Source organism: Pezoporus wallicus, unplaced genomic scaffold, assembly GCF_028554395.1.
Source record: "Pezoporus wallicus isolate ANWC-B61680 ecotype Strahan unplaced genomic scaffold, APGP_CSIRO_Pwel_v1 scaffold_3294, whole genome shotgun sequence".
Taxonomy (NCBI): domain Eukaryota; kingdom Metazoa; phylum Chordata; class Aves; order Psittaciformes; family Psittacidae; genus Pezoporus; species Pezoporus wallicus.
The window spans coordinates 8,213,432-8,234,061 of record NW_026635478.1 but is presented as its reverse complement, the minus strand read 5'-3'; the positions used below and the strand labels follow the sequence as shown (position 1 = coordinate 8,234,061).

General features: G+C 39.4%; 1 protein-coding gene across 3 annotated transcripts; it reads left to right on the top strand.

Moving 5' to 3' along the window:
* Positions 1-75: 75 nt before the first annotated feature.
* On the top strand, positions 76-17,846 carry RIBC2 (RIB43A domain with coiled-coils 2). 3 transcript variants are annotated; one of them, XM_057426885.1, is made up of 7 exons: positions 76-209; positions 3,977-4,100; positions 5,532-5,876; positions 6,527-6,645; positions 14,799-15,026; positions 16,577-16,743; positions 17,698-17,846. In XM_057426885.1, the coding sequence occupies exons 3-7, from the start codon at positions 5,540-5,542 to the stop codon at positions 17,777-17,779; spliced, it is 933 nt and encodes a 310-aa protein (XP_057282868.1). In that variant the 5' UTR covers positions 76-209; positions 3,977-4,100; positions 5,532-5,539; the 3' UTR covers positions 17,780-17,846. The 3 variants fall into 3 exon arrangements, with proteins under 3 accessions (XP_057282868.1, XP_057282851.1, XP_057282859.1); XM_057426868.1 differs by having other exon boundaries at positions 82-209; positions 3,977-4,058; XM_057426876.1 differs by lacking the exon at positions 3,977-4,100 and having other exon boundaries at positions 82-209.
* The last annotated feature ends 2,784 nt before the right edge of the window (positions 17,847-20,630 follow it).

The window sequence follows — 20,630 nt, the reverse complement described above, 5'->3', positions numbered from 1 at the left end:
GGAGCCGCCGTTCCCATCGCGACCCCGTGTGTTGTTCTCCCGGCCGCGCTTCGCTGCTGGCCGTGCGGGGACACGCGCGCACTCTCGGCACCATGAGCAAGCTGGTGCTGCAGCAAGAGCGGCAGGAGGCCGCTGCCCTAGAGCGGCGGCGGCAGCTGGAGCTGCAGCGGCAGAGCCGCATCTTCAACGCTCGAGTCCGGACCATAGGGGTGAGGGCTGGGTCCCGACCGCGGCACCGCGGGGAGGGATGGTTCTGAGGAGAGCGGTCTAAGGCGGGGGTAAACCCTAGGGCAGGGCAAAGGAGGGGGCAGCAGAGGGAGTGGGGGCCCCGGCTCCGGGCGAGGGAGGAGAGTGGTCGCCCGGACAGGTGGCGGGAGCGCGCGCCTCCTCAGCGCCTCAGAAGCGTCCCCGAGCACGCGTGGTGCCAGATAGGGAGGAAAACGGGGAGCAAACGCCTCTTTGCGACTTTTAGAGGGCTGAGGCTCTTGTAAAAAAGTCGCTGGTGAAATCGAGTTGTTGTCGTCTAGGTATCGTCGGCAGTTATTTTTGGCAGCTGTCGCTGTGTGTGTGAGAGAGAGTGCCTGTCTGAATGTCTGAAGACAGACCTGGATGAAGGGCTAAAGTTTGCTGATCATAACAAAGCCGGGGGAAGTGGCTGATAGACCTGAAGGCTGTGCTGCCATTTAGCGGGACCTTGATAGGCTGGAGAATTGGGCAGAGAGAAACCTAAGAGGTTCAACAAGGGCAGGTGTAGGGTGCTGCACCTGGGGAGGAAGAACCCCAAGAACCACTACAGGTTGGGGGCTGACCTACTGGAGAGCAGTTCAGCTGAGAAGGACCTGGGAGTATTGGTGGATGATGATAAATTGACTCTAAGTCAGCAGTGTGCCCATGCAGCCAGGAGGGACAATAATATCCTGGGATGCACTGGGAGGAGTGTGGCAGTAGGTCGAGGGAGCTGATCCTCCCCCTCTGCTTGACCCTGGTGATGCTACATCGGGAGTGCTGTCCAGTGCTAGGCTCCTCAGTACATGAAAGACAAGGAGCTACTGATGAGGGTCCAGTGGAGGACCACAAGGATGATCAGGGGTCTGGAGCATCTCTTCTGAGGAGAGATTGTGGAAGCTGGGCCTGTTTAGTCTAGAGAAGAGCAGACTGAGAGGGAGTCTCATTAGTGCAGATCAATATCTCAAAGGTGGGTGCCAGGAGGACGGTGCCAGACTCTTTTTCAGTGGTGCCCAGTGATAGGGTGAGGAGCAACAGCCATAAACTAAACCACCAGAAGTTTCTCCTCAACATGAGGAAGAGCTTTATGTTGAGGGTAGCAGAGCACTGGAACAGGCTCCCCAGGAGGGTTGTCTACTTCTCTGGAGACATTCAGAACCCACCTGGATACATTCGTGTGTAACTTGTTCTAGGTGACCCTGCCTTGGCAGAGCTGTTGGACTAGATGCTCTCCAGAGATCCCTTCCAACCCTAATGATTCTGTGATTCTGTCTGTAGAATTAAGTAGCATAGGACGAAATGTAGAACTGGTAAAAATTAGTCTGTTGACTTCTTTGGACTGGTAGAATTGCAGCAGATGTCATTTTGATCCATCTTGTCTCAGGTATGGAAATGTGTCTCAAGTCAGTGGAAAGATATCTTCACTTTATCTCTGACAGCACCTTGGATTTGTACTTGTCATGCTTGTGCTAGGATCATCGTAGTTGCAGAGCAATATAGCAGTTACCAGTTAAAGAACAGGACACAGCCACCTGGTACAGCATCCTGACACACGCATATCAACAATAAATGGAAGGAGCTAATAACCTTTTTTCAAGTAATGTGAGATGAGTATAGTAAGATCGTTTGAATTTCATCATCAGGAAACACATTTCTGGTATTTCTGTTTTTACTAGAGCTTTAAAAACTAAATATAAACCATAAATTCTTAGCTAATGGAATAGCTGAAAAAGAAATAGTGTATCTTGGTGTATTGAGCAATACTGAAGTACACCATCTGAAGACTTTCCTAAAGGTTTTCACAGAGCTAACATATCAGACAGGTTTTGATATATCCGTTTACATGATACAAACATCTGAAATCAAGGAGAGCCCATTGGAAAAATTTAGTAAATATTTTTATTAACATCATTTGATGTACCTTATTCATTGGCTGAAAAATGACTGCTGACAGAAGAAGTGCTTTGAAGTTGGGCCAAGTCCAAAGTATGAAAAGTCAACAAGTTTATCTGGAGACACGCTGTTATTATTTCCAGTGTGGTTTTAGCTTCTTTGCTTTCTCTTTCTCACAAGTTTAGCTGGGCGGCTGTCTCTGACAAAATTAAAAAATCAAAACAATAGTTGACTTAGACACCACAAATCCGTAAGCAAAGATTGAGTAGATTAAAAGCATGAGATGATACACTGACTGGAAAAGAGAATGGGAACCAGGATATTAGGGTTTTTTTTCTTGATTATTGCTAGTTTTATTATTACCTTGACATCTGTATCTGTTTCCTCATCTGATAATTGTAAAAGTAAGGTGCCACCCTCTTCACTTACAGATTTAATAATTTATCCTCAATCTCTCACTCATTTCCCCAAAGAGTTCAGATAAGTAGTCTAAGTGAAAATTTATTTTCCATTTATAGATGAACTGTTATGCATAAATACAAGTACCCTAGAAATTAGCTGCTTCAATCTGTTTGTAGTAAGGGATTAGTTATTTTAATGTTTAAAAGTTAAACCTGCAGATTTATGTGACTAGGAATAGTTGGTTTAGGGTTGTGTTCTTACTAAGTGAAAGCTGTTCAAATGGGAGAGAGCTGACAGCATAGCTAAACTTGCACACGGAAGTGAATACATTGAATTCCTGCACATTGCCAGAAACTACTAATGAAGTCATATTGAATTTCTCTTCACAATGTTCCCTATAGTTATACTGAAAGCTTAGTTTCTGAAATTAGACCTCTAAATGAGTTGATACTTAATACCTACTACACCATTGGTTTTGGACAATGATACTCTGTAGAATTCTTTTCCTAATTGGTATCATCAGTAGTCCTTTACAGCATTAACAATGTGCATTTTCAGCCATAATCTGGTTAGGCCTTACTGTCTTGATCTCAACAATTTTAGGCAAAGACTATCAAAATATTCTTGGAGAATTGTCATTGTTTGTTGACAAAAGGTGACTTGACCAGTTTAGAAAAAAAAAAAAAAAAGAAGAAATAAAATCCAGGTTTCTGCTTATTAATTTACCACCTTTGTCAACAAATACAGATACTGATTCTTTTGCCTAAAATGTAGATGGCTGCTACCGTTTGATGGTACGATTTAGGGTATTATGCTTTGTTCCAGGTACAGCTGTCCAGGGATGTGAATATTCCGTACCCCACCTATTGGGTCATTGTAGATGCCTGCATGTATCTGAAATGGCACCCGGTGTTGTGTTTTGGCAACTACAGGAAACTACATGGCAGCTCTATCAAATTAGAAAATTTCTTTTCTGTTCCCCATTATTTTTCCAAAGTGCTTTTAGTGAACCACCTGTATTTTTTTCAGATCTGAACTATTACACCTTCCTGTCATCTTGACTGTCAAAATGCTTACCCGCTTTATAATCAAAAGAACAAGAAGAAGAAGTAAAAATGCCAGTTATAATGGGGAAAACATATTCTCAGTAATGCAGCTTAAAATGCTTATAGATCTATATATCATGTAAATATGGTATTTAATTCTCATTTGGTGCAAGAATATGCCTGTCATTATTAAAGTGGAGCAAGCAAACAGGAATATTACTGCTTCTGTGTTTTCTTTTTATGTCACTCACATTAAATAGTGTTGTGTATACGCTCCGTTGGTAGTGCCTTTGTATCTATCTTGTGCAACTGTGAATCAGTGTAGCTTGACAGTGCCTGTAATTGTTCAATCCTAGCATCTCTTTCAGAGCTGCTTTTTTTTTTTTTTTTTTTTTTTTTCATTTTAATAGGTTGATAAAGATGCACTGGATACCCAGGTTAAGGAGAGGAAAATTCAAGAAGCAGCTGAAAAAGCACGAAATGAAGAACTTGGTATATTCATAGATACAGTGATATTTCTGTGAATTGATAAATGTAATATAACATCTGTTTCCTGCTTTCTTTTTGCCTTCATATATTTCCAGCTGCCATATTTATTTCCAAATGGAGCCTCTCTCCTTGAATCTTGCTATATCAATCAAGATACATATATAGGTAGATAGATATATATATAAAAAAAGGCAAATTTGTGGGCTTTTCTCTAAATTCAGACATACAAAGGGAATTCTGTAATGTGTAGTCCTATTTAAGTTCATATATTTGTATTGGTAAAGCATGTGTTTTCCTCAGTATCTTGAAATTTATATTGAGATGATTAAACTGGTATACGTTTCCTCATAGGCTGGAATTTTCAGTGTTTTCTTTTAAAACACTAGTGATTGTCAAATACATTGTTTAGAGACCTGAAGATATGGGAGGATTAAAAAAACAACTTACTACTGTTCTCAGAACAGTAGTGGCAAATTTGTTTGATTGCTTTCTTGTAGAGTAAGTCTGTGTTCTGTCTGCCCATTCTTCAGTAGAATATACAGACTGTATAGAATTCTCTATAGATTATTCTTACTAGAAGTCATGTACAACAAGGCTGTACGTAGGAGTCTTTGTTAATTCAGAACACACAGATATGCAAATATTTCATACGTGTCCCCTGACCTCAAAACCCTTTGGGGCCCTCTGTGTTTGGAATGCTTTCCTGGGATATCATGTGAAAAGGTCCCACAGACTGAGGTCTCTGTGGGTTCCAAGAAGAGCTAGAATGGAGCTGCCAATTTCCATGCTGTACTTCAAGGGCTGCTTGTGATTTTCCTGGCAGAATACCTGTCAGACAGGCTCCTAGGAAACTGCCGGAACCAATGCGTAGTCTGTCAACAGAGGAAATGATCTTTTCTTGTGAATTATATTTAAATGGCTAAAATGGCTAGCATGAGGTTGTTTTTCTTTCAAACTAAATTATGTAGGTTAAATGAGCAAGAGCTATTAAGCCGTTCAAAAACTGTTGGTGCCTGCTAATTATTTTAGTGCGATGTTAGAAAAATGATTTGAACTATGAAACAACTATCTGTATTCCTTTTATTTGGAGCCCAAAAGTATTATCTCAGTTGTGACCATAAACAAAGTAAATGGGAAGAATTACTATACAGTCCATTTCATGAGTTAACTACAAGTTTTATTCAAATGAAACCTCACAGTTCTAGAAGTTCTTACTGTTGTCTTTGCTTCACAAGCATATATTTCATTGTAGCATTAATAAGAGAATTGATACCTAAAAAAATGAAAGTATGTTAAAAGTAGATGTTAACTAGCATTGGAGTGTTTGCTGGGCTGGTACTCATGGATGAAGTACTTTTTCCTAAGGTATAAAAGTTTGAAGACTTAGATACTATTTATTCCTCTTCAAAATTTTATTTTCCGTTTTACATGTACAATTCTAAGAGTTGTGTTTTCATTGGGTTTGTTTTTCTCTAGCTAATGAAATGAAGCAAAATTACAAGATCATGTGTATGTTAGAAAAACGACATAAAAATGATATCAGAAACATAAATAAGGCTGTCAGTGAGTTTCAGAAGAATTTGCAGAAGCCAGAAACAAGGCGTGAATTTGACCTGAATGATCCGCAAGCCCTAAAGAAGGACAGACCTGCTCGAGTTTCAGACGATGATCCTCGATGTACTGTATCTGGCTTGCAGAAGTTTTTGGGTGAAGATTTAAACTATGATCAGAGGATGAAATTTCAAAAGGAGCAGTTAAGAGAGTGGTCTCTTCAGCAACAGAAAGACTTAAAGAATGCATTAGCTGATCAAAAATTTGCAGGTAACAAAGGAAGATAATGAGGTTTTAATCTCCTTTTTCTGAAATTCTGATGTATCTGACAAAAATATGGTTTAGCCCATTGTGTCAGTCTGACATAGCAGTATTTTAGTGTATTCAGTATTTAACTTTTAGAAATACTGCAGCAGTTTTTACTTCACAAGCTGTAATGTATTCAGTTATCACACTTAAGAAGTCTATATTTAATAACATGTGATTGTAATATTTCATTTCTGTTTCATGCCTCAAATGATGTATTGGAGCATGCTGAAAAATCATCTGTATTTTGCATGCCAGATGGTATGTTTACTTCATCAGACCAAATTGTCCAGTTTTTACTGTTCTATAGCAGACCAAATAGTACCAAATTTTCTAGCTTGTCGTGAAACATTTTTTTCTGCAGTACTTATCGTACTTTTTCATTTTAACTCCTATACTGTTAAGACAAGATGGGTTACATAATGACTTAATGAGTCATCTGAAATTCCAAGATGGAAAGCTTTGGTGGTAGGATTTGGAAATCCTATGTAATTCAGCCTACAATGCCTGGAACTCCCCTGTCTGTCTGTCTCCCTCTCTCTCTTATATTGGCTTACTTCTCTAGCACATTATGTCCAAGAATATTGACTAAATTTAATTCTAATCTAATTTAGATGATCTTCATGACAAATACAGGATTGCACTTGATCAAAAGACTATGGAGCAACAACAGAAAGAAGAAGAAAACAGGCGTGCTGTTTGTGCAGCTACTAAATATTTCAACAGAAGCCAGGTAAATTAGTGTTGGGTTGGTTGGTTTGTTTTGTTGTGGTTTTTTTTTTAAGTGGAGACAGAAGTAAACTAAGATGTGCAAGAGTACAATGAGTAATGGTATTTTCACAAAGGTTCTTAGCAGCTAACTACCAAGGTTGCTTTGTCCCCTCCAAGGATCTAGCTATTGTCTGGCTACTTACCCTCTGTCAAAATTCTCCAAGTTCTCAGCTTCCTGACTAGAAGGCAGCAATAGCTCCCCAGTCTTTCAGGGACTTCCAGTCTGTAAACTGAGCAAAATAGCGAAAGCCTCCCATCCTTCCTTCTTGTTTTTTATCAGTTGTCAGATTATCTTAGCTGTGTCTGCCTGCTTTTCTTTCTGCTTGGACCCATTGCTACCAGTAGGGTTTTTTGTCTTTATTGAAGTTAATTCCCCTCAGCCACTGTTTTTGGCACTTATTCCTTGATATTTGTGCATGTCTCTTGCTTGTTTACCAAGCATGTTTTGGAACCTGTTGAAACAGGACATGAATCTTTATCTGTCTTAGTACCATTACCTGTCATGCCTCAGTTCTTTACCTTACTGCAAAGATTTATTTCATTTTTTTTATGTGCAGATTATATGCACAGCTCAGAGGGCTACATGGAGGCTTTTAATTTGGTTAAACTGTATTTGGTGTGACTTAGCTTTAAATTTATTTGGTCACGTCAAAATAAGCCATATTAAAATTACCCACATCAACTACAGTGTCTTTTTGTTTAAGTATATACGCATGCAAGTGTAAGTGTTGCTTGAGCCTTTTAGGGAACATTTGGCATATGGTAATTGAAAAGGCTTTTGCTGCTTGAAGTCGTGGCTACTGAACAGTATTTTATATGAATAGCTGCAAAAGTACCCTAAGTGGCTGGTACATGTAGGGTAGCAGTAGTATCCCAAATAATTGTTGTCACATAAATTGATTCCATGGAAAAATTCCTGAATTTGTGATATGGTTTGGGGATAGGGTGGTAGGTTTGTGTGTGGTATGTGTTTTAATGTATGGGCATATACATTCTACACAACTGGTGTGCATTTTAAATATATTCAGAAGTCTTGGTCTGTTTTTTTCTAGTATAAGGGTGTGATAGTAGAGGTTAGGGCAACAGTCTCCTGTTGCTTCTTATTGAAACATAGTAACCAGAGGTTTCAGGTTGCCAGGCCTTTCAGTGATGTTGACTTTAAGAGAAAGCTATGTTACGAAGGGATTTTCTATGCATCTTTTTCGCATGACAGGAAACTAAGGCATTCAGCCTGAGGATGCGCTCCACAGGATAAATCTCTGTATCTGACCTCAAGTGTATTGAATGGGAGTCTCCAGCAGTTTCAGCATTCTGAGCAGCCAGTTTGAAGACCTTAACCTCTTGAGGGTGCAGTCTCAGACTGTATTTTGCTATACACATATCTTCCTTAGCTGTTGGTGGCTGCCAAGAGAGGAACTCCTTTTTCCTGTTCTCTGAGTTTCATTCATTTTTTTTCTTCTCTGTCTCTTCCAGTTGATCTGCTTCAGGATTATGATTATGAAGCTTCAGGATGTGTTGGATCATTTCTCAAATCCAAAAGAAAATTAACTGGTCTAGAATGTGTGACTGCTAGATCTGACTGGGAGGTGTGAATGCACAGTCTGAGGTGACAGTATAGGAGGGGAGAAAGTAACACTACCCTTTCTAAGGCAGTCTTCAGTTATTGTAATTTGGATAAAGTCTAGTATGGGAGTGCATCTTCAGAGAGGAAGAAATTTCCTAGAATTTGGCTTTGGATCAGCCACTGTCTCCATGGCCATCCTCTGTAGACCTTACAGTTGCCAGTATCTTTAGGGGGTGTAAAGAATAAAATATTTAAAAATAAATAAAAAAACCCACAACACAACAAACCCAACCAAGCAACCAAAAAAAAAAAAAAAAGGCAAAACAAACAAAACATAAAACACAGCAAGTGATGTACACCAGGAGAAACATGGTTTAGCCAATCTGCTAGTCAATTAGTGAAAAATCCCAGCAGATGGGTGAAGGTATCTCAGTTCTTCACAGCCTGCTTCAGTACAAGATTTGATGTTGCTGCCCCCTGTGACAGTGGTTCAGCTTCCATACATAGTACCACTGCCAGTGACTTTTTTGCTAAGAAGCTTATCTTAATGGTTCTTTTTGTTCTTCTTGAATTAGTTAGTAGGACAATTAATTGATATGTTTGGTGCCATATTTCCCAGTAGTGAAGGACCCTGTACTGTGAACATTTTAAATGTGTGTGGTTTCTAGAAAATTAATGTTATCCTTCTTCTCAGCTTTTCTGTCATCTAAGTATATATTAACCAGGACACCAATAATGCTTTTGTCCTTGGTATAAGAGAAGACTTCTACTAGCTTAAGCTGTCAGTTATTCCTGCTGAAATTATTCATAAGAAGTAGTAATCATTTTAATTTGGGAAGCTAGGTAACGGAAAGGAAGACTACCTGAAGTCCTGACTAGAATGTGTATTTTTCACTGCCTTTGATGTGATTCCATAGCAGAATCTTACCGTTGCAGAAAGGGTTTCTTCAGAAAGGATAATAACACTTGGAAATGCCCAGTTTAGCAGTACAGTGATAGATACACTGATTGTGTTCTTGAAATCAGAGTCATTTTGCTTTATATAGCACAGAATTTGAATCCTTTCCAAGACACTTTGTAGATAATGCTAAGAAAATGAGAGGATATTATTACAGAGGATCTCTTAATGACATTGTATTTATAGACTTCTTAGACCATATGTCCTTAGAATTTATTCCTGGGCATACCACAATAGCTTAATAACTTTATGATAATGTTGTTATTACAGACATTTGATGGTATTATTCTGGTTCCATATATACTCAACATTACACTGTTATTAACACATTAAAAGCCAGCAGCCACTTCAGGGAAACAATTGTTTTGGGTTTTTTTTTTCAGGCTTTGAGTAAATTATGTATTTGCATTAACTCTAGAGCATTTTTTTCAGTTGAAATGAAATATTTGAATGCCTAAACACAGAATAAGAATGGGAACTTCTTGTCATTCTTTGAAGTGTGGTGTGCAAATATCTTTTATCACTTTTATCCTATTCTTCATAGTCACTGTCTAGAATCATCATTATTTCAACTTTTATCACATTTTCAGGCATGAGGGAACATAGTGCACATACTGATTTTTTTAACAGACCTTGCTAAGCAAAATTCCTAGGTTGGATGTGCAATTCGCTGCTATGAGATAAGTATCTCATGTAATATGTCTATGTCATGTATAGTATGTCATGTCTATGTATAGTAAATACAAAGGAATTGTATTTACTACACAGATTAATAATACTCTTTCACAAGTTCCTAAGATCCTGGAGAGGTCACTCTGGTCATCTGTGATCTTTGTACTTTTCCTTTCTGGAGAAATTCAAAACATGCCTGGACACCTTCCTGTGTGACCCGCTCTAGGTGGCCCTGCCTTGGCAGGGGGCTTGGACTGGATGGTCAGTCTCCTGAGGTCCCTTCCAACCCTAATGATTCTGTGAAAAGCACTTCAGAAGCCGTGTGTTCCTTTAGTCCAGTGTTGGCAGCAGTTAATTCCTCACACAACTGAGACTGAGGTTGGGCAGAGAAGAGATTCAGAGCAGCCCTGTGGAGAAGGACTTGGGCGTGTTGGTTGATGAGAAACTTAACATGAGCTGGCAGTGTGCGCTCACAGCCCACAAAGCCAGCCGCATCCTGGGCCGCATCAAAAGGAGCGTGACCAGCAGGTTGAAAGAGGTGATCCTGCCCCTCTACTCTGCTCTCGTGAGTCCTCACTTGGAGTATTGTGTGCAGTTCTGGTGTCCTCAACATAAAAAGCACATGGAACTGTTGGAACAAGTCCAGAGGAGGGCCACGAGGATGACTGGGGACTGAAGCACCTCTGTATGAAGGCAGGCTGAGAAAGTTGGGGCTGTTCAGCCTGGAGAAGAGAAGGCTGTGTGGAGACCTCATAGCAGCCTTCCAGTATCTGAAGGGGGCCTAAAAGGATGCTGGGCAGGGAATCTTCAGTAGGAACTGTAGTGACAGGACAAGGGCTAACAGGTTAAAATTTAAACAGCGGGAGTTTAGATTGGGTATAGGGAAGAAGTTCTTTGCTATGAGGGTGGTGAGGCACTGGAATGGGTTGCCCAAGAAGTTGTGAATGGTCCATCCCTGGCAGTGTTCAAGGCCAGGTTGGACAGAACCTTGGGTGAAATGGTTTAGTGTGAGGTGTCCCTGCCCATGGCAGGGGTGTTGGAACTAGATGATCTTAAGGTCATTTCCAACCCTAACTATTCTATAATTCTATGGCTTGGTGTTGTTATAAGCATGTGAATTCCTGTTAATTCTTCTATGTGCATTTCTTCTTTATGACTTGAATCTAACAGCAAAAGGAAGCGTTTAGTAGTAGGGAAGATATATAATGTTGGATCATAAATTAAAATAAATGAGTGTGTATTTGTGCATCTCTTTGGTTTTGTTTTCTTTCCATACTACGCCAGTGGATTATATTTTATTAGGGATTCCACTTGAAAAGTGAAATCTGATGCATTTTCTGAGTTTAAAATCTTTTGTTTGTGGTGTCATGGCTATGTGTACAGCTGAGAGTTTCCTCCAGTAAGATTTCCAGGCAGTTCAGAAATTTTAGGCTTTTCCTCTTACTGAGAAGGTTAGGGTTACAATGTTTAAATGCTTTTTTTTGATCTATTGCTAGATCAAAGTGCATTAAAATGATCTAAATAAAAATTACACATTTTAAGTTTCAGGGTCAGTAATTCTGTAAGGTCTATCCAAAATTACTTTAAGTGTCATTTACTCTGGAATGTTTTCAGAACTAAAAATAATTGCTTGTTTCATAGTATTAATAAGCTGCAAGTACATACCCATATGTTCTGGTTCCATGTTCCCAAAATATTGGATGATTGAAAATCTTTGAGGGTTTTGTTTTTTTCTTAGAAGCTGTAATGTTGTAGTTCCTCTCAAGTTATTATCGACTCTTCTGGAGGAAAAACCCAACTTCAGGGAAACACATTTTGGTTTAAAAGTATAGCTTTAAAGTTCTGGTAAAAAAATGTACTCACTGACTTCATTGAGACGAAAACATGGCCTTTAGTTTCCAAGGTATTATTCCATGTTATGATGGCAGAGCCAGTAATTATTAGATCTGAAGTTGATGCTTTGCCACTTGAAATTTTGCTTGTTTTTCCACTTGTCTAAAAGTAGACATTTTATTTTCCTGCTCCAAAGTGTATGTTCCTATTAGATGGCTGTTAAGTATTTTTAAGTATGAGGTTTTCTGCATCATTGAAGTTGCAGTTGTGGCTTAGGTAATTTATACTTCTAAAAATAATAGATGTATCTTTTATTAGTTTCTTTGTGCATCAGATACTTTTGTTATTTTAATGGAAACCACAAGGCTGTTTTCAGCCATCAAATTTATTAATCTAGGATACAGTTCTCGGTGTTATTTGTTATTTCTTCTTCTGAATGGTCCCTGACAGGTTGTGCATGTTGGCATGGAACAAATAGAAGTCACACTTTGACTATTCAGGCTCGATGCCTGGGACAACTCCTGTCATCCAAACTCAAAGTCTGTAAATATAAATGTAGAGAGAAGGCCAGGTCAGCAGTCTCCTCTGGTGGCATAGATCAGTGTGCTTGCTGAGGGTTCTACTCCATAATGTTTGTTTATCTCTTCTAGTTACTCTGCCTACTGTTTTTCAACTTCACCTATATGCCACAGAACGCTATTTTTACCTCCTGTGACTTCTTGATGCCTAAGCCTTAATTTTTCATTTGTCCTCATCCATTTCCTAAGTGTGTATGCCAAACAGTGAACTGCTAATTGGCAAGAAAAGTGGACAGCTGTTGTATTTAACTCATACAGTGAGTATTCTCAAGCCAGTGATTTTTTTTTTAACAGAGCATGAGATAATCTTGGGCAAACTTGGAGAGAGAGGTATTCACTGATCTGTTGCAGTCAAGGTAAATGTATAAAACTACGTATGTGAGACACAGGTCTGGTAACCTGTGCTTTTTGAGCCCTGGCAAAGAGGAGATTAGCTGTCTGCTGTCCAGATGGAAGCCAGCACCATACATTTTTCCAGATGGTTTACCTCATGCATTACAGAAGAATGAGACATGATTAGAAATGGATGATGCATATATATTGTCACTGTACTTCAAATCAGTTTACTTAATCGAATTCTTCTTTGGAAGGTAATTTAAAGTAAAATCACCATATTTGGTTTCTGGAGTTTTGCCAAGGGGAAAACTTCCTCTGAATAGGAGGCTATGAACTCATAGTGGTCATTAGGGACAGTGTTTTCCATAGGAAGTGCATATTGTGATTTCTGGTACTACAGATCATCATTCAAGTTTGCATTTTCTGTCGGCAAAGAGAACAGATTCAAGGCTGCCTCTTCAGGCTTCACATAGACATCACTTTTCTGTTTGGATGTTGTGAGTGCTTAACCATACTCTTCACATAGATTTAATATCTAATATAGAATCATAGAATAGTTAGGGTTGGAAAGGACCTTAAGATCATCTAGTTTCAATCCCCCTGTCATGGGCAGGGACACCGCCAGGGATGGAGCATTCAAAAATTCTTGGGCAACCCATTCCAGTGCCTCACCACCCTCACAGTAAAGAACTTCTTCCTTATATCCAATCTAAACTCCCGCTGTTTAAATTTTAACCTGTTAGCCCTTGTCCTGTCACTACAGTTCCTACTGAAGATTCCCTGCCCAGCATCCTTTTAGGCCCCCTTCAGATACTGGAAGGCTGCTATGAGATCTCCACACAGCCTTCTCCAGGCTGAACAGCCCCAGCTTTCTCAGCCTGTCTTCATACAGAGGTGCTTCAGTCCCCAGTCATCCTCGTGGCCCTCCTCTGGACTTGTTCCAACAGTTCCATGTGCATGTTGAGGACACCAGAACTGCACACAATACTCCAAGTGAGGACTCACGAGAGCAGAGTAGAGGGGCAGGATCACCTCTTTCGACCTGCTGGTCACGCTCCTTTTGATGCACCCCAGGATGCGGTTGGCTTTGTGGGCTGTGTGCACACGCTGCCGGCTCCTGTTAAGTTTCTCATCAACCCACACCCCCAAGTCCTTCTCCGCAGGGCTGCTCTGAATCTCTTCTTTGCCCAACCTGTAGCTGTGCCTGGGATTGCTCCGACCCAGGTGTAGGACCTTGCACTTGGCATGGTTAAACTTCATGAAGTTGGCATCAGCCCACCTCACAAGCATGTCAAGGTCCCTGTGGATGGCATTCCTTCCCTCCAGGGTATCAACTGAACCACACAGCTTGGTGTCATCGGCAAACTTGCTGAGGGCGCACTCAATCCCACTGTCCATGTCAGCGACAAAGATGTTGAACAAGACCGGTCCCAACACCGATCCCTGAGGGACACCACTCGTTACTGGTCTCCAGCCGGACATTGAGCCATTGACCACAACTCTTTGCGTGTGGCTATCCAGCCAGTTCTTTATCCACCGAGTGGTCCACCTATCAAATTAATCTCTCTCCGATTTAGAGCCAAGGATGTCGTGTGGGACAGTGTCAAACACTTTGCACAAGTCCAGGTAGATGACATCAGCTGCTCTACCCCTGTCCATCAGTTCTGTAGCCCCGTCATAGAAGGCCACCAATTTGGTCAGGCAGGATTTCCCCCATGCTGGCTGTTACCTAGCACCTTGTTGTTTTTCATGTGCCTTAGCATGCCCTTCAGGAAAATCTGCTCCAAGATTTTGCCAGGCACAGAGGTGAAACTTTCAAGGCCACTGATTCAAGTTTGTGAACTTTTATCATAAATTTTTTCCATATTGTGTCTGGCCTCCAAATATCCAAACTGGTATTTGCTTGTCGGTAAATGTGAAATTATTTTTTATTAATCCTGTCTTTTCTTAAAAACCAAAATTATTTCTCCCCAAATTACTTGCTATATGTGATATGACAATACAGAAGAAATATATGCCATTAGATTTTTTGATCTTAGCCAGTAGTACCATAATCATAGTGATGCTATTGACAACTGTATGCAAGTTGGAAAGAAACCTGTTATGAAGTGCTGACTTTGTTGATGCCTTTGTTTCCTTCTTGGAAAAACTCTTACTTCTGTCACTCACTTTAGGCTGCTGAACTAGCTGAGAAAAAGAAGTTGGAAAAGTATCAAAAAATGAAAGATGACATGAATGAAATTTCCAGCCTCCTTCAAGGAGACCTACTTTCTGAAAATCCTGACCAAGCAATCAGTTCCTTTGGCACACATCGTGTGATCACAGATCGATGGAAGGGAATGAATCAGGATCAGCTGAGGGCAATCCGTGATACTCAACAGCAACAAGTTCTGGAGAAACTGGTATTTAAGCTTACTTGCACATTCTGTATTCCTGGTTGTAATAATAGACAATGTTTGTAGAAGAAAATATTATTGCTTGCCCTGTGTGTCCCATTGTAAGACTATTTTCCTTTGAGCTGAATTTTACCCAAATGAAACTGAACACAGTGTCTCTGAAGCGGCTGGGAAATGTCATGGAGTATCAGAAGTGGGCTGGAGCCCTGGAGTTGTGCTGGGAGGAAGGTTGCTGTGCAGCCCAGAGTGAAGGGACCTGGGGATCTTAGGACATGTTCTGTGGTGGCTTAGCTGAGGAGAAAATTCTTGCACAGCCCGAGACTAGGCTTCATGGTGCAGCTCAGGAGTGGACTTGAGACTGCATGAGCTGCCTACAAGGAATGAGAGGAGTGGGCTGCTCCATAGGTGAAGAGCCATGAGCAGTGGCTGAAGGCAGGGCAGACCAGAGCAGTGTTCTCATGCTCAGGGGCTCAGGGGTGCTCAAGCAAGACAAATAGAGCAGGTCCAATGATACTGCTCATGCACTTTTCACAGTCTTAAAAGTTCATAAATGTGAAAGAATTTCTTTTTTACTGTCCCACACGACTGTGAGCCATGCTCTGGGATAGAATTACAAGAGAAAAACTAAATACTGCCAAAAAATTGCTGCTCTAAAGGTGAATGGAAGCAGGCAGTCAAAATGAAGAAACCTATTGTTCCTGTGCAGACATGAGCATACAGGCCTAGGTATTGTGAAGTAGGAAGCTACTGCTAGATAAGACATTGAGTGCAGAGGCTGGATTCATAACAGCTAATATGTAGCTGTTGATTTTTGATTTCTTAATCCCTAAAGTGCCCTATGCTGCACTATGTCTTATCTAGTGCTGTAATTAACGATGAAGATAAGGGAGTTGTTTTCCTGGCTTTCCTGTGACCCTAAAGTAAGCCCATTCAAGCAGTTAAGGTAGCAGAAAATGAGCCCCTCCAAGAAAAGGGAGTTTTTTGCAGCCTGGTTTCTCGAATCAGTTCAGTATGATGTCAGACAAGAAGTGAGGAAGTGATAGTGTAACAGGGGCAGAGGAAAACAATTTGGGTCTACTCATCTGGCATCGGTGGCTCAGTTATTACACCACGTTAGCTGTATTACAAACCATACTGATGTCTACTAACTTCTGACCTCAGGAAGTTACAACTCTTGCTAATAAAAACTTTAAAAAAACCACAAACCAACCTGTCTTGCTGCTCTGGGTTTTTTGAGAGACGTCATACATTAGAGAGGAATACTGATTGATTAACTTCTGCTAGGCAGCAAACCCTAATTTTCTTGTGCAGAGGTAGGAGTCTGTCTTGCTCCCTAGAAAAGGATGGCTTTCTCATCTGCAGTATCCTACTTCCACATAATGCATGAGCTCCCACCTAGCTTGCAAGTGCTTACTTTTTCTTCCTATTTCAAATGCTACCCCTAGTGTTCAGTAAAGGCAAGCAAGTTTGTGAGGAATTTACCAATCAGCCTTTATATATACTGTTTCGTCTTTGAACAAAGAGAAAATTAAGCACTTTTTTTTTCATTCCTGAAGAGACGAAACCAGGAGGAACGCCGAGTTGATGCTGAATGGGACAGACAAAGAATACACACTGCAAGAGCGCAGCTGATTTTAGAGCGGCATCTACAACGACAGAATCGGGAACGGCGCCGAGCTTTAGATAACATGAATGCAGACATGTCTCAGGAGCAGAAATCAAAGTAAGTACCAGAGGAGTTTTCTTCTTTTCAAATAAAATTCTTTACCATTAACACAGTACCTTGGCTTTCAAAGAGCTTTTTCACTTGTATTGATTGTAACTTTTTTAATACTCTTGTTACAACTTTATACTTGAAAGAAAAAAAAGAACAATTCAGCTTAAGTGTGGTTTTCAGTACTATTTAAATAATCTTCAAAGAGTAGCTTATGATTTTTACTGACTTACATGTATGAATTAATAGTTGGAATTCTTAAAAGTGTTCCACTGACAACAGATGGTTTATGTAGATAGCAAAATAGAGAATAAATACAGTTATCTATGTAGGAAATTATATTTATCAGGTGTAAAACAGTATGTATTTCTTAAATTTGCCTTAGTTTTCTGAAACAAAAAAGCATGGTCATCAGTAGAACTGCCAGTTTTTGATAGCCCGGAACAAAATGGAGCTTTTCCATTTGTGTATGACAAAACTGTGCGATTCTTTAGCTAAGACCTGGACATGCCTTGGTGGACAGGTCTTGCGTCTGCTGTAATGGGAAAGGAGGAAGATAATATGTGAAGGAAAAAAACTCCAGGTGATTCAGTCTTCTCTGGTTTTGATTTTGTTTGGTTGTTTCTTTTTTCCCCAAAATGCATGCATACATTGGTTTTACAAAATAATTTCCAGTACCTGCTGCTTTCTTCTTATGAAAGCAAAATTCGTAATTGTGTTAATTTATTTTTTCACTGTGAGATTTTTCAAAGGTTATTTTAGGATTGAAAGAAGTTTCCTATATTGAAATGTGGCATACATTTTGGAGGGAAAGACCTAGTTTATTGAATTCCATTATTAGTTCTGAATTTTATGAGCATTTATGAGTGTTTATGCATAACATCTCCAAGTTTCTCAGGTTACTTCTATATATCATAATGAGAAAAAATTTACTAACTGCATTTTTTTTTAATTTATTGCCAGGAACATTTATCTCAAAGAAGAAGAATATTCAAATTATCCAACAGACGAGTATTTCGCACAGTTTAATACAACTAGCCGATGACATTCTGGGTAAATCAACCTGAAATACAGAGAAATATGTAGACGTATTAAAACTGTTATTTGAGCAATCCCATGTTTTTTTATTTTTAGCTGTTTCCTACCTTGTGCAAACAGTGCACTCAAATTAAAGGAGAGTCTGCTAGGCCACATGTGTTCTAAGAAGAGGAAAACACTCCTAATTTTTAAACTTGACTGTTTTTCTAATGAAGTGCTAATAGTTCAGTAGTAGGTTGTTTGACTGTTGTGTCTCAGGCTTAACTGTGAGGTTTACATTATCCATGCCTTTGGAAATCCATTTCTGTAAAGGAATCCCAGTTTAAAATGTGATGCTACTTTATGCACTTGGGCAGAGGGGAATGCTGCCTGACATGGATCACAAGTGGTGCACACTTAGCAGATTCTATGGGAGGGAAGAAAGATGACCTAGGCAGAAAGTTTTGGGGTTGTTTGCTTGGGGGCTTTTTGTTTTGATTTTCTTTTTAGGTTTTGGTGTTGTTTTTTTTGTTTGTTTTTGGTTGGTTGGTTCATTTGGTTTGGGTTTTGGATTTGTTTGGGGTTTTTTTTAAGTAAAAAAAAATCCAGCCAGACACAAAAGCAAGCAAAGAGAAAGAAATGGAGAAGTTGGTCAAAAATACTGCTTTTATTTCCTGAATATTAGGAGTAAGAAGAGAAGATTTTGACAGTTACCCTGGTGGTTATAGCAGGGGCATGACACAGAAATGGAATGTGAGTAATAGTAAGTAGGGAAAAGAATGAGGGAAAGTATTGCTGCATACACTGCCACTCATTAGAAAGAACAGAGAATATTTAAGGGCAGTGTGCCTCCGAGGGAAAGTGTAGGAAGAGTTTACAGATGTGATGGAAGGTGGACAGGAAAGGAATCAGGCATGCACCAAACAAAATCAATGAGAAAAATCTCGGCTTGTGCACAATACTTCAGGGAAAGAGTTTCCTCCCTAGCTTCATGGTTACAGAATTTATTTAGCAATGGAAGAGGCAGTCAATGGTATTTGAAAAATAAGCAGATAAAGCCCATGGGAAGAAAATACGGAGAAGCAATGTAAGAAACTAACTGCACAAGAGAAATGGATGATGAAGATAACCAAAAAATGAAATCCAGAAAGGAAAGCGATGACGTACAGGTGACTGGAAAAAAGATTAGAAGACTTAGTGATCTAAAACAGGAAAAAGAATGAGAGAGAGATGAGAGATTCAGCTAAACATCCAGAACCTCTAGGACTGTCAACCCTTAATAAAAATAGAGAGGCCATATATGAGAATAAATCTTAAAGTAAGTCTGTGTAGCTTTCCAGAATCTGGAATGTAAACATGGGGTAAAAACATCCTGTTGACATTGGCATACAGTCTGCTGGCTTTTCTTTTCATCAGGATAAGTGGTAACTGAATCCTGGTGAAACAGGTTGAAGATGACTATGCCAAGCTAAGTAGAAAAGGCATTTAAAAAAACAGAGGCTGAGGTAAACTCTAATGAGTTATTCTCATCTTTGTAAAAATAATGAAGACTGTATGGTTCTCAAGATTATTAGGAGGATTTTGAGATGTTTGAAGGAAGAATTCTTTGAAAGGGGACTGTTTAAACAGGTCTGTTTACTTTCCTTGAAAGGGAGCTCTTTCAAAAGAGGTCTGCTTGCTCAGCTGAAATAGTGGCCCTGTGGGATCAGGCTGATAAGCCTAATTACCATTCTGAACCAGGTGATAACAACAGGAGTTTGGAAAAGACCATCATTAATTCCTCTAAATGGAGAGGAGAAAGAAAATCAAGGAAAACATGAAAAGGGATAAAAAAGTGTCTTGGGACAGGATAATCTATAGCAAAAAGATATGTCCCAATTTTACTATATTAATACAACTGGAACTAATTGCAGTATAGATAGAAATAGGTAGAAAAGCAGCATTGCTGGAGAACAGGAGCTGAAGAATGGGCTATTCAGAAAAGCTGGAAGATAAAGCTGAGAGAGGATCACACTTGCATTGTTAATGATGAGCCAGACTACAAAGAAGTAAGAAGAGATCGTATTCAAGAGATTCTCATGTGTTAGCATTTGGAGATCCAGTTATTTGTCAGACTGGGATTCACACATGGCTGGATGTCTTTGTAGTATTAACAAATACTGTATTGAATTGGTAATCTCAGTTCAACCACAAGTTGGTTTGTATCTGCATTGAGTATTTCAGGCTCTGATTTTTAATTTTTTTTTTTTTTAACTAACAGAAAAAGTAATAAAGTGTTGAAAAATTCATGAAGTTGTCTTCTTTTGTCCACCTTTATACGAGTATGTGTTTACAGCTGTACAGTTTTAACATACTGATGGACCTAGTCAGATGACATTTTTATTCCTTAAGGAAGGACTGTATGATTAAAGCCTTTTTATATTTACCTACTTGCTAGCATAAAAACTTTTTATGTGAATTTACAAAAATGATAGATTTCTCAGTTAAACTATGAATAGGCCTTAGATAGAAATTCAAGTAAGGAGACTCTGCCAATTCAGTAATTGGGTAGGATCAGCCATCACTAAATTCCATGGAAAACTTTTAGCATAATCAGTCATATTTGCAAGAGCAACCATGCTACATTCTATTTGTTTCAGAATGCAAAACCTGAAATTTATTTTGAATGTTAACAAAAAAGCACAGTCAAGTTGTAGAAAACATGCCTAAAATAAAGTGAAAAAGGTCAGATTGTTGTTGATATTTTATGCCAACTTGTTTTATTTTGCATGGAAACAATTCATATTTTCAGTAGACGTATCTCAACATAGTAGGTGACTTCTCAAACTTATTTGGTTCTATAACAATAAAGATGTGGACTGGTATTTTCAGCTTTTGAA

Coding starts and splice junctions, on each gene's coding strand:
- RIBC2 (XM_057426868.1), top strand. CDS start 93: ATGAGCAAGCTGGTGCTGCAGCAAGAGCGGCAGGAGGCCGCTGCCCTA. Junction 5,877..6,526: donor AGCTGATCAAAAATTTGCAG/GTAACAAAGGAA, acceptor AATCTAATTTAG/ATGATCTTCATGACAAATAC. Junction 15,027..16,576: donor AACAAGTTCTGGAGAAACTG/GTATTTAAGCTT, acceptor TCATTCCTGAAG/AGACGAAACCAGGAGGAACG.